This window comes from Desmodus rotundus, chromosome 9 (genome assembly GCF_022682495.2).
Source record: "Desmodus rotundus isolate HL8 chromosome 9, HLdesRot8A.1, whole genome shotgun sequence".
NCBI classification, from domain to species: domain Eukaryota; kingdom Metazoa; phylum Chordata; class Mammalia; order Chiroptera; family Phyllostomidae; genus Desmodus; species Desmodus rotundus.
The window spans coordinates 105894448-105906933 of NC_071395.1; the positions used below are offsets into that span (position 1 = coordinate 105894448).

Below are 12486 nucleotides of genomic sequence, written 5' to 3' on the forward strand. Positions count from 1 at the left end.
GGGAGACTAGGAGATGAAGACTATCGTTCTGATTCTCAGAGCATCAGATGAGCAGGAAGGTAAGCAGTGCCGCCGCCCGCCATCAAAGCTGGCGACCGCGCCGGGAGCAGCCAACCCCCACCCAGCTCCCCTTTCAGACTCGCACTGGTGACTTCCAACTTCCCTGACCCAGCCACCCTCTCTCGCCACCTGTGGGAAAAAATAAAAAATGCAACAGGACTCAAGGTTGTTTCCTTCAGAGGAAACCTTTATTGTAACATAAAATACACTATTTCATGATTTCCCCAAGTAAAACTGTACACAATACTTTTCTGGTAGCTATAGACTAATCTGCCTTGACACTAAAATATGTATCTGAAATAATTTCACAAAGTTTTAAGAAGAAAAATTATAAAAGTATACTTCCACTTTGTCCCCCCGCCCCGGCCTCCCACGAAACCCTGCACAGAGCACACGAGGAGTGGGACACTCGGATGACTTGTGTGTGTGTCTGGGGGCAGGTGAGAGGTGGGGCGGCGGCGGCTTCCCATGGCCTCTCCTGGTTCGCACGAACAGGGAGAAGCGAGAAAGTAGAATGCAGACAGCGAGCACACGTTTCGGTCTGAGATCTCTCCCATTGGTAGGCACAGCCTCAGGAAAACTGAGGACAAATCAGCAACTGTACAAACACGGGAACCACACATGCAGCACCTGTTCCCCCCGCCCCACAGCCAACGGTCCAGGCAGAGCCCCAACCTCAGCATGCGCTAGGCTCGCCCCCCCCGGCCCCCCCGCTGGGCCAACCAGGGCACCGCTCAGAGGCAGGTGTTGGGAAGCCTGAGTGAGCGGGCAGGTGAGGGTTCCTTTGGCCTGGGTCCGAGCACAGCTAGGCCTCCTTTCCCCCGCATGCCTATCCTCGCAGGTGGTGCTTTAATCTAACATTGAGGGGCACGTAAGGGGCTTAGCAGCATCCTGCATCAACGCTGGTGTCCATGAAGGATCAGCCGGCTCCTCAGAGGCAGAGAGAGTCTACTGCCTGGCATAGAAAAATAAATCAGTGTATGAAACCAAGCCAGGGCAAACAGCAGCTTTTAAAAAGTTATCTTCCAATAAATAATTTACTACAGAAGAATATTCTCCTTTAACATCAAAACACTGATAAGTTCAGAAGTTATTTTTGTAAAAAAAATATGTTTATTTACTCACATGTATAAAAATAAGGTTTTTAGGGCCATTCTCTCCTGGGTGTGGTCATGCCCTCCTTTGGAAAGGGGGGCTAGGGATGACCTTGTAGGCCTAACCCAAAGCTACACCTGTTCCCCTTTTTTCCCACCTGCTTGCCACAGCCCATTCCTTCCTTCTGGTATGAAGCTACAGAAGAAACTGTGGACACAATTATGCTGAGGCTTTTAGTTGTCTTTTTGCAGCTTACCACACTTCCAGCAAACCTGCCGACTGCATCCCCCAACCACCGATGCCTGATACCCAGCACCCTGCACCAGGTGGGCGACGACACCTGCCGACCCTGCCCGCTCACCCGCCTGCCCTGGGTTCAGACCACACCCCTGCCGCCCACACCCCGAGACCGCGTGGGTGAGCAGTGAAGGGACACGAGGTGACCTGGGTATGAGTGGCACAGGACCTGACACAGGAAGAAAGAATTTGGATGTCCAATTAGGGTGGGAAGGGGAAAACAAGAAGTCTCAATTTAGAAACAAAACACCAGTCAACATTTGCAAAAAGCTGTTATCAGTAAGCCTTCCAACGCAGAGGAAGGCTGGGCAGACAGGACGGCAGCTTCCCTGGGTGACCGGGGAACATTCTCAGTGGCTGCAAGTCAGGGCTGGGCATTCCACTCCGGCCGCAACACAAAGGACTTCAGCACCGTAAGCTTCGGTCACGTGACCCTCTCTTCTTTCCTCTAGTTCACCAAACGTGCCCGCACATGTGTGCGCACAGAGGAGCTGAGCGGGGGCGGGGGGGGGGGCAGCACGGGAGGGAAGGAGGGGCGGAGAGAACATTAAGACGGGCTAAGTGTTATTGAAAAAGCCACTACCCATCCGAAGACCCCTGATTCTCCTTGCCCCAACAATCCTCCCAGGCTGCCCCCTTTCCCATCCCTACCCAGGAAAGCGGGGTCGGCGGGAAGGGGCAGGGAGGACTGACTTTCCTTGTCAAAAGGCAGTTTCTACATTTCAGCAGAAAAGCAGAGACAATCATGGTTATGTAACAACTGCTTGGCAGACACAGTGACAAAGACTCACTAGAGAGGAGGCGCTTTCTCCTCCCTTTGTCCTTCTCTGACTTGAACAGCCACATCTCAAAGTTCAGCCACCCTCAGGACACATGGCCAGGTCCCAGGGTTCGTGGAACTAACTGCCTTTTCGTACAAGGTTAAAACAACCACAGCCTTCGTCTGTGGCCCCGATGCTGCAGCTGAGCCCGGACAGCAAGGGGGAGGGACACCACAATGTACAAACGCACACGCACAAACGCACAAACACGAACACTCCCTTCACTGGTGTCACCATGCACAGAAACACTAAAGTCACAACTAGTATTAACACTTCACATTATGAGTATTGTTTCCAAAGAGAAGTGATTCATGGAATTAAAACATCCACAAGAGTAACTCCTCTGGCAAGGATGGAGAGGCTGAAGGCAGAGATGCAAGGTCACGATTGGGCATGAGGGATCCACTGAGTGTCCATGGGTCGGCCTAAGAGTTCCTCCACGCGGCGCGCCACGTCCATTGTGTCGTCCAGATCGAAGTCTCCATCGGTGTCAAGGACAGGGTCAGGGCTTGGGAGGGAAAGAAAAGAGATGAAGGGCCCTGGCTGGTGTGGCTCAGTGGACTGAGCACTGACCTGAGAACCAAAGGGTTGCAGGCCAGGTCTCCAGTAGGGGGCGCAGGAGAGGCAACCACACATTGAGGCTTCTTTCCCTCTCTTTCTCCCTCCATTCCCCTCTCTTTAAAAATAAATAAAATCTTCAAAAAAGAAAAAAGAGGAGATGAAGGGAAAGGGAACAGTTGTCAGAGGCCAATGATGAGGAGCAGAGACCAGCGCAAGCCCTATGCCCTGCCAGGTGAGCAGCCCAAGACTGCCTGCACTCTCGGCCTAGGCTTCGTGGGAAAAGAACCACTTCTGATCTCAACACTTGGGAGTAGAGTCCTTCACTGGCTGGACAGAGACTCAGACTGAAATACCCACCCTCCACTAACCACTATCTTGCACACCTGAAACTAATACAAAATAGTATTGAATGTAACTCTCCCCCCCACCCCAACTAACAAACATCTTCTGATCAAATCTCTCCCTCCCACCTGGGCACATGCCAGAGCCCGGCCTGGGCTGGGTGGTCTCAGACCTAGAGGGGCTCTGCATTCCCTGGCCCACCAGCCCTCCTGGGGTCCAGCCTAAGGCCAACTGCCCAGTTCCTTCCCCCCTCCTCCACCCTCTGAAGCCTGGTAAGAACATGACCTACTTCTGTGGGTACATGTTATAATGAGCCTGGGGGCACACAGCGGGGGAGGGAGCCTGGTCCATGTAGGTGGCACTGCCCCCAGCAGAGTCTGCAGATGTCACGAACCTGTAGGAGGAAGCAGAGCAGAGCCTCAGCAGCCTGGGGGCAGCAGCCGAGTTGGGGAGGGGCCCCGGGGGCATCTGTGTGTCTTTTTCAGGTGTGGGAGGACCAAGCACCCACGGGGCCTGGGGCTCCTGCTGCAGGAGTGGGGTCCTGGGGACTGGCCTCCTGGTGACCAAGCCCAGTTCCATCCCCGGGGCTGAGCCAGGTTTTAGGGGGAAGGGAACGCTGGGCCCTTGAATGGGAGGGGGTGGTGGTTAGGGGCGAGGATAGCCAGGGGAGGAGAGAGGCGGCAAGAGACCTGGGCTGGACCCCAGACACTTACTCAGGGACCACTTGCTTGATCTGTGGCTTCACGTACCCGTCCACTGCTTTAGCTGCCGAAGGGGGAGCAGTGATGAGAACCAAAGCTCTCAGATGAAATAAAAATGAAATCTCCCTTATGAATCACATCTTTCCTTAGGATAGGACGCAACCACCTAATTTTATCTTAGGATCTGATGCAAGCACTTCACTTCCAACCTGTCAGGACGACCTGGCAGAGAAAAGTCTCAATACTAAAACTGCAGGCGAAGAGAGAATTCCCACTGGCTTGGATGTGCTTACGAATTCTTCAAACCATGGAAAATACGTACTTCAATACAAACAGAAACCAAGCACTAACTGCATACGAACTGTGAAAAGAAAAAAGATCTTTAAAAAGCTCGAAGTCACAGATGCAGGAGGAGGGCAGTACCTGCTCTGTGTCCCATGGGACAAGATGAGGAGCAACAGGAGGGGTGAGAAGAGGACAAATTCCCAGTCACACAAGGGAGAAAGCTGCCGTGACAGAACATCCCCCAAAAGAAACGGGCTGTCTTGGGAAGAACTGGTTCCTCATCGCTGGAGGTTTTTAAGTGGAAGGTGTACAAACACTTGTCAGGGATTGCCCAGAAAAATCTGAGCATTAGAGAGGAAGTAATTGGACTTGCCGATCCCAGAAGTTACTCTGAGTGTCTACTCTTAGGAGAGGGACTGCCACTCAGGTCCCCACAAGCTCGCTTAGGTCCCTGCAGTCTCTGCATCTGGGGTAACCTGATTCCAGTGAGTATGGCCTGTGCCTTGTGGCTGGTTAAAAAGCTGGCATGGGTCTCCCTTCCACGCACCGCAGCATCCCGCTGCGGCGTGGCAGGCCAGGGGAGGAACCCGACGGTGACCTGGTCAGCCATAGGTACAGCTTTTTAAAGGGCTGACTATGGAAATCCAGTTAAGGGAGCGGCAGGAATGTGATCGTGTGAGGCCAGCGAGTGAAGTCTTGTTTCCTGGGACTGTGGGTATGGGAGTGAGGTTAGTCCCGACCCTGTGAGACTTGTGAAGACCACGTCACGGTCAACAGGGTGGAACAGCCCGAGATTGTGAAATGCTGCGTGCTTCACGGACTGCGTGGTATCCTGACCTGCTTCTCTTTGGCTTCGAACGTCAGCGGCTACCTTTTCATGATATCGCATGCTTTTTGTGCTTTACGGTCTACAGAGCATTTTGCAGATTGGCAGAAAAGATAAAAACCAAAGAAATGCTGTAGAAAAATAGGATTTAAAAATCTAGATGAGCTGTGCTAACAAGAAGAAGCAGTGACAGATATAATCCAAAACAGCATATAAATCTAAAAACATTTTGGCTTATTTTCCCACCTAGAAATCTAACCGCCCCATTCGGGTGGGAAGGCATGGTACACAGGAAACAGGGGGGCAGACTGGGCCATGCGGCCCAATTGCAAGTCTTCACAAAATAAACCTTCAGCAACATAAAATTTACATGTTAAAGGAACACTAACACACTGAGAAAAATACTTGCTACGTATAAGAAAGGGTTTATTTACTATAAAAACTATCTACACATCAGTAAGAAGAAAAGAAACTGCAAAAGGAGGACACAGGAACATGAACGCACTTCGCAGGAAAAAATACACATGGCCCATAACGTAGAGGTTAAAAAAATACAGGTCTGGTGCTGGACCCTCTGAGCTCAAATCCTGGCTTGGCCTCTTCCTAGCTGTGTGACCTTTGGCAAATTACTCACTTCTCTGTGCCTCGGTTCGTCCTATGTAAAAGGGGGACATTAATAGCACCTATTTCACAGACCTGTTTTGAGGAGCACATGAGATACTACATAAAAATATGCTCAGGAAAGGACCTGGCACATAGTGGGCACTCAACGGTGTCAGCTGCTCTTATTATCCTATTTATCATCACCACTATCGGCGTTAGGTGAAAAGGTGTTTTGGCCTCACCTAGAATCAAGGAAATGAAAACAAGAACTGAGATATCATTTTGTGCCAATCAGACGCCAAGGCTGGAACGGACGACCAGAGTCTGTTGGCAGGAGGAAGGGGGAGCGGACTCCAGCAGGCCTCTGTGGGGCGCAAATGGATGCCGCTTTCTGGAGGGGAGCTCTGCCAAGGCGTGTCTACGTGTTTAAAAAGTGTGTGCCCTTTGACACAAACTGTACTTTAGGAATTTATCCTAAGGAAGTTGAACAAGAGGCACGTACAAGGTTATCTCAACATTAATCATAACGAGTAGCTGCAACTTAAATTGTAAGTACTTCAAATAAACAATGGACTTTGTCACGTGGAATCGCCATACAATGGAACTCCATGCAGTCATTAAAATGATGCTGTAAGACTGTATGCACTGACCTGTAATTCTGCCTATGATACACTTTTAAGTAAAAAAATAATAATAATAAAAAAAATAGGGTGTTGGCTGAGGGTCACACTGAGCTGCGAGCGGCTTCAGGGGCGTCTGTAGCAGGCAGCAACATGGCAGAAGACATCACGGCCAAAATCAAGAGCCACGAGACTGCCCCTTTCGACAGCCGCTCCCCCAGCCGGAACCAGACCGGGAGCTGTCTGGTAACCCTCCCCGCTGTGAGACGGCAGTGACTGCTGGGGGGGGGTGTCTCCACGTGCAAACGGTCCCCTTGCCCCTCATCCGGGGTGTCGGCCTGGGATGACCGCTGGCCAGAAGGCACGTTTCCTGGGAAGATCTGAACTGGCTGCCCCCACCTGTCCTCTGTCTTCCGTCCTCCTTCCAGGGAGGTGAAAGGGGGCCTGGGTACCTCCCACCCTAGGGTCCGGAATCATGGCCTAACTAACAAATGCTTGTTGGGGAAAAACCGGATCCCAGCAGCTGCGGAATGGTATGATGCCCCGCGCTCTGGCCACTCGCCCTGCTGAGCCCGCTCTGGCCTCCCGACCCTCTGGAGGGTTTTCAAACATGGCAACCTCATTTCCCTCTCAGAGTTCCTGCACTTGTTCTCCCAGCCTAGAACGTTCTCTCTCTAGATCTTCACAAACATCTTCCTCACTTCCTTCAGGTCGGTTCTGATGCCGCCCCTCAGGGGAACCCCCCTGACCATCCCTGAGATGGAAACATGGCTGGTGCCTTTGGGAACCCCCGGCAGGGCCCAGGGGTCCAGAGCTGGGTGAGCAGGGAAACAAGGTGGAGGCTGAGGCGGAGCAGCAGTGAGATGCCCCCCAGCTCCCTTCCGTCCCTCCTCTATTCCTCTGCCCGTGCTTATGTGTCTTCCCGGCATCTGTCACTGCGCACATGGACTGACTTCTTTGCTTCGTTATTGTCTTCCTTCCGCTGGAAGGTTTTAACCTCCACACAGGAAGTGCTTCATAGGCACCTGGTGACTGACTGACTGAATGAAGAATATGTATCTACACGGACTGGAAAAATACTCACCAAATTATTTACAGTGGTTAATCTACTTGAGAGGTGTTGGGTGATATATAGTTTTCTATACTTTTCTGGAAACTTTACAATAAACTCATAATACTTCTAACACTCAGAAAACAAAACCATCTATGTTTTGAAAAACAAAATTTTACCTTCCTCATTTTGTGTGATCTACGCTTGTGTTAAAAGCCACTCGTTCCCTTCAATTCGCTATTTGGGGCTAGCGGCAGGTGTGTTTTCGGTGTGGCTGAAGGACACAGCCCGGGATTTACACCTGCCCTGGACAATGGTCACACAGCAGTAGCTATGTGCCAACCGCGTAGATTTTCATGCAAGACAGACAGACAGACAGACACAAAAAGCTAAAACGTAACCAAAACCCAACAAAACCAAAGCAGAATGCGAACACTGTTACCAGTGGCAGGCTCGCACTGAACCGGCGTGTAGTATTTGGAGTACACCTCGTCCTTCGGCCGGTCGGGAAACACGTAGATGAGGTAATTCAGGTCCCCCAGGCGGTCGGCCAGGGACCGGATGGAGAAGTCTCTAGTGGTAAAAGGCATCAGGTTCCAAAACATTCTTTCCTCTAGATCAATAAATACAACAGTTATATTCTAAATGGGATTTCTGAACAGGAAATCTTAATACCCAAATACACTACAAGTTAAAGATCTCCATTAAAGTTGCACCAATAAAAATCTCCATTTTAAAATAACCACAGGCTAGAGATCAAGGAGTGTTATAAAAGTCACGGGCAGATGGCTGGTAATGCACACACCGCTTCCCGGGAGACCCAGTGATCTCCCTTAGGGCGCTTCAAGTTCAAATGGTGTTCTGCCTCTTTCTAGAGGACACGTCCCATTGACTCCCTGATTCCTGTACAAACGTCTGTGAGAGAGAAAGCATGTCCACAGCCAGAGGACCCGTGAGCACTACGAAACGGTACTAAGCCTGTAAGTCACAACAACAAAACACTACGAAACTCAAAAGCTACTCATCTTCCTGTGAGGGTCAGAGGAAAGAACTAACACTCCTGCATGAAAACCGTCAAGGACGGTATCCTTGTGTTAGTTAGTACAGCGAGTAAGTAAAATAGCATGTTATTTCTAGGCTAACGACTCCAATTTATCAACGTAATTCCTCACCGAGATAAGCTCAAGGTCGAGCAACATGAAGGTGAACATTTCAACAGCGAAGCAGCTGAGATTCGGGACAGGACACTGTACCCCAGGTCGCTACATCAGGGCTATACATTTGTGTTTCTCAAAATTAGGACTTGTGTTCCCCACAATCAGGTTTTACATAGGCCCCCACGTTATCTGCAGCTTTGTCGTGGTTCTGCGTCTGTGTTCCATAATTAGCATGGGGCCCCGCGAATAATAAGTACTCAATAAATTGTACGTTAAAGCAATTTTGCAACAAAAGCAGTGAACTGGGGCCATCTCGGCTTTACTCTTGAAAAGGGAGGAGCACTCACGGGAATCAAACTTCCAAGCGATGGTGATACCGCCAATTTCAGAGTCGCTGAATCTCAGCAGGAAGGTCCCGTCGGGCTTGTTGATGAGCAGGTCGTGGGCTTGTTGCTTATTCACGAAACCCAAAATAGCCCTGGGTCACAAAGGTCAAAGAGCAGAAGCAGAGTGTGATTTTTTTTAAACACCAGAAAGACGACCTTCCTACTCGATTGCTGGCTTAAGAAATGACAGTTCTTACCCATCATTCCAATGGGGCTTGAGATGTTTTTTTAACACTTCCATCACCCCATCAAACCACTGCCAGAAAGTGTAATTCCGTCCCGGTAAATTTTCCTGGTTGGAGATACAACAGCAAACACGAGTAAGGCGAAAGCAACACTCGGAAGCAACCTACATATACTTTAACCGAAAAAAGTCGAGTAGGAAACAAACATCTACACTGCCAGAATCACACAAATATAAAGACGCGTCTCAGTTTCCCCAAATGAATGGTCCTGCAACCGAAAAACAGACAGGAAAAGAAGCAAGCAGAGGAATGCAGCCCAGAGCCATCACCAACCCCCACGGACCCTGCTCTGCGCACCTTCCCCCTGGCCTTTGCTGTCTCGGGGTGTGGGGTCTGTGACCAGAGACCAGCGGGGGCAGCATCACCCAAGAGCTCCTGAGAAATGCAAATTTTCAGGCCTCATCTCAGATCTACTTAATCAGAGCCTGCATCTTAACAAGACGCCCAGGGGGTTGTAAATGTGACCTGGATTAGAACCCACTGGCAGGCCACAGAGACTGCCCCAACACAGAGCGGTTACCAATCATCATCAGAAAAACGCAGTTATCTGATTCTGGTGGAATTCCTGCGCCCCTATCAAAACGCCTCCGGCTGCCAGCAAACAAGTCGGCCAACTGGTCGACACACAACCATTTACAAGGGTTACCCTCAGGGACGATGAGATCTCTGAGTTAGGGCTTTAAAAACACTGGCTGCGGGGGTGGTATAAGAAGAGAAACAAAAGTTAAATTTAAAATCAAAGATGTGACAGGTGGCATCTGAGTTAGCAGATGCTCAAGGAAAAGTTTCCTTTATCAGCACCCCCTCAGGTGGGCCGAGGGGCCCACAGGAGGCTGGCTTTGCATCGCACATCGGGGAGCACCGAGTCCGTGGGACAGCGCCCAACGCTCCGGTTGCCACCAAAGCTCCACTTCTCGTGAGCTAAGTGGACGTTTGCTTTGTGTGCCTTTTCCTTTATGAAATACACTAGCTGCACATAAAGCCTCATTTCCTGAAGTATTCAAAGATGTAGCTTTCTACATAAAGACACGTGGTCGTCTATCTACTCAGCAGCTTCCCGTTACTTTGGGTGCGTTTTATTGGAGACAGAAAGCACAGGGGCTGGGGAGGGGTGACTCCCGAAGGCGTCGGGCTGGGAGGGACTGGTCCCAGGGCAGTCCCTCACCCTGTTGAACTGGGACCAGGACACGGACATGCTGCTGTAGTCCTCCAGGTGGTTGCTGCTGCTGTTGAACAGCTTCTGCGCCAGGAACACGAGGTTCTCCTTGGTGAGGCCCCGGTTGCTCTGCACTTCGGCCTTGAATTTCATGTTGAGTGCCTCGCACAGCTGCGGCCACAGCACTTTGTCAGGCACAGCGAATGGCACCCTGCCCTGAGCGGGACAGAAGCCAGAGCCTTATAAGAAAACAGTTGCATGATTTATTCCCTTAACCCGCCAAAAAAAAAAAAAAAAATTGATGGCTGGACACAGTTACAAACGTTTGTCTTAACTGAGCCTGAGGATAAAATTCAAACCTTCCTGGGACGTGCAGCTCCGGGAAACTCAGAAGGTTCGTTTTACCTTCTTTGCACCCAATGCAGAGCGTAACTTCATGCTGTCTACGGGCTTCTGCAATGAGCTGGTGAGCGACTGGTCCAAGCCTATGTTCTCACAGCCACAAAAAGCCAAACATGACCGTGGTGCGCCCCTCACACTGGGAACTCAGTGGGAACAGCAATCCGAAACACTGGTTCTCTAGGTACAGAGAGAGGGGTGTGTGTGTGCGAGTGGGTGTGTTCATGCAGGTGTGCGCACAAGTGTAACTCTCGCCTTTGACACCTTCTGCCGAGACAGAACTCTGGCTCAAAATGCAACAACTTAAGGAAGAAGAGTCACTGTGAGTTCGACAGCTTTCCTAAAAACAGGTTAGACTATGTATTTTTAATCAACTGCTTTTCACCCATTCAGCCGTCGTACTTATTATTATAAAACTATTTTTAAAAAATACTTTTGAATACGAAATCTTGCACATGATACAAAAATTTAAAAGTACGGAAGGTCTGCTCTGACCAGTGTGGCTTGGTTGGGTGGGTGTCACGGTGAGAGGCCGCTGGTTCCGCCCCTGGTTAGGGCGTGTGTCTGGGCTGGGGGTTCAGACCCTGGTCGGGGCGTGTGTCTGGGCTGGGGGTTCAGACCCTGGTCGGGTGTGTGTCTGGGCTGGGGGTTCAGACCCTGGTTGGGGCGTGTGCAAGAGGCAACCGATGGATGTTTTTCACACTGATGTTTCTCTCCCTCTCTTTCTCCCTCCCTTCCCCCTCTCTAAAAATTAGTAAATAAATTCTTTAAAAATTTTTAAAAAATAAACGCACAGGTAACACAGTGAGAGGTGACTTTCCTATTCCTGTCCCTTAGCAACCCAGTTCCTCTCCCCAAAGGTGTGTGACCTAGCTTCTTGTTTATACCTCCATAAGTATTCTATGCCGGCCAGCAAATGTACGTGACTTTTCCCTTTACATTTAGCCAGACCCCCACAGATGGACATCTATGTGTCGGCCTTCGCTCTTAGCTAAGCAGTGCTGCACTGCGTTATACCGTGACATATGTACAAACACACCTGTAGATTCCTACGAGTGTGTATTTATTTTAAAACAGCGTAAGATGTACACTAGTTACTGACATACCGAAAATGTCAGAAACACTTATGCTTATTTAGACAAGACACTTGAGCAACGCATGCTGCAGGAGATGCAAGGCTGCCGGAGCCGAGAGAGCTGCGGACAGGCAGGGCGGGAGGGGGCGATGGGGCAACCCTATCCAGGAGGCTCATCAGGACATGCTGCAGGCAGGCAGTTTTTAAAAGGAGCCCCAAACCAAGGGTTTGTAGCCTAAGCGTAGTAGAATTTCTGATAAAAATCCTGCCTCTGCAGCAAAAACATTCTCCAAAAAAACTGTTGAGAATGTCAGACTGTTCATGTTAGGGAAGAACATACGTCTGCGTTCCACGTAACAAGCACAACCCCTACATCACACCTTTACGGACTGGTCCCTACTGGGAATGTGCGCCACGCACAACCACGCTGCCGTGACGTCAGAAAACACTCATCAAGCAGCCCCCAGCGGTATGCAGACAGCATCTGTGCGCATAAACCCAGAAAATCCAGTGTTCGCCCTTAGCCAAAGCATCTCATTCTTCAGGAGAGAGCTGGCATGAATCACAGAATCCAAAATTTGGAACAGACACCCTCGTTTATTAGAAGGAAGATGCCAGGAAGCAACTTCTAAGCTGAAGTAACCTCTTGAGAGGTCTAACCCCTAGAACAGCGGTCCCCAACATTTTTGGCACCAGAGATGGGTTTTGTGGAAGCCAATTTTTCCACAGACGGGGTGTGGGAGGGGAGAGACAGGAGGCGGAGCTAGAGCAGTAATTAGAGCAACGTCCATGGACAGGGAGCAGAG

The 12486-nt window shown here is 50.3% G+C and overlaps 1 protein-coding gene across 4 annotated transcripts in view; it reads right to left on the minus strand.

Moving 5' to 3' along the window:
* Positions 1-226: 226 nt before the first annotated feature.
* The window catches only part of STAT5B (signal transducer and activator of transcription 5B), a 57089-nt gene continuing 44829 nt past the window's right edge, over positions 227-12486 (minus strand). For 3 of the 4 annotated variants that reach the window (XM_053910623.1, XM_053910625.2, XM_053910626.1), the window contains 7 exons: positions 10216-10422; positions 9003-9097; positions 8767-8897; positions 7705-7875; positions 3890-3941; positions 3466-3570; positions 227-2781 (listed from right to left, as the gene is read on the minus strand). In XM_053910623.1, coding sequence (XP_053766598.1) covers positions 2655-2781; positions 3466-3570; positions 3890-3941; positions 7705-7875; positions 8767-8897; positions 9003-9097; positions 10216-10422 — 888 coding nt within the window. In that variant the 3' untranslated portion in view covers positions 227-2654. The remainder of the gene's footprint in view (positions 2782-3465; positions 3571-3889; positions 3942-7704; positions 7876-8766; positions 8898-9002; positions 9098-10215; positions 10423-12486) is intronic. The other variant, XM_053910624.2, reaches the window with a different exon arrangement.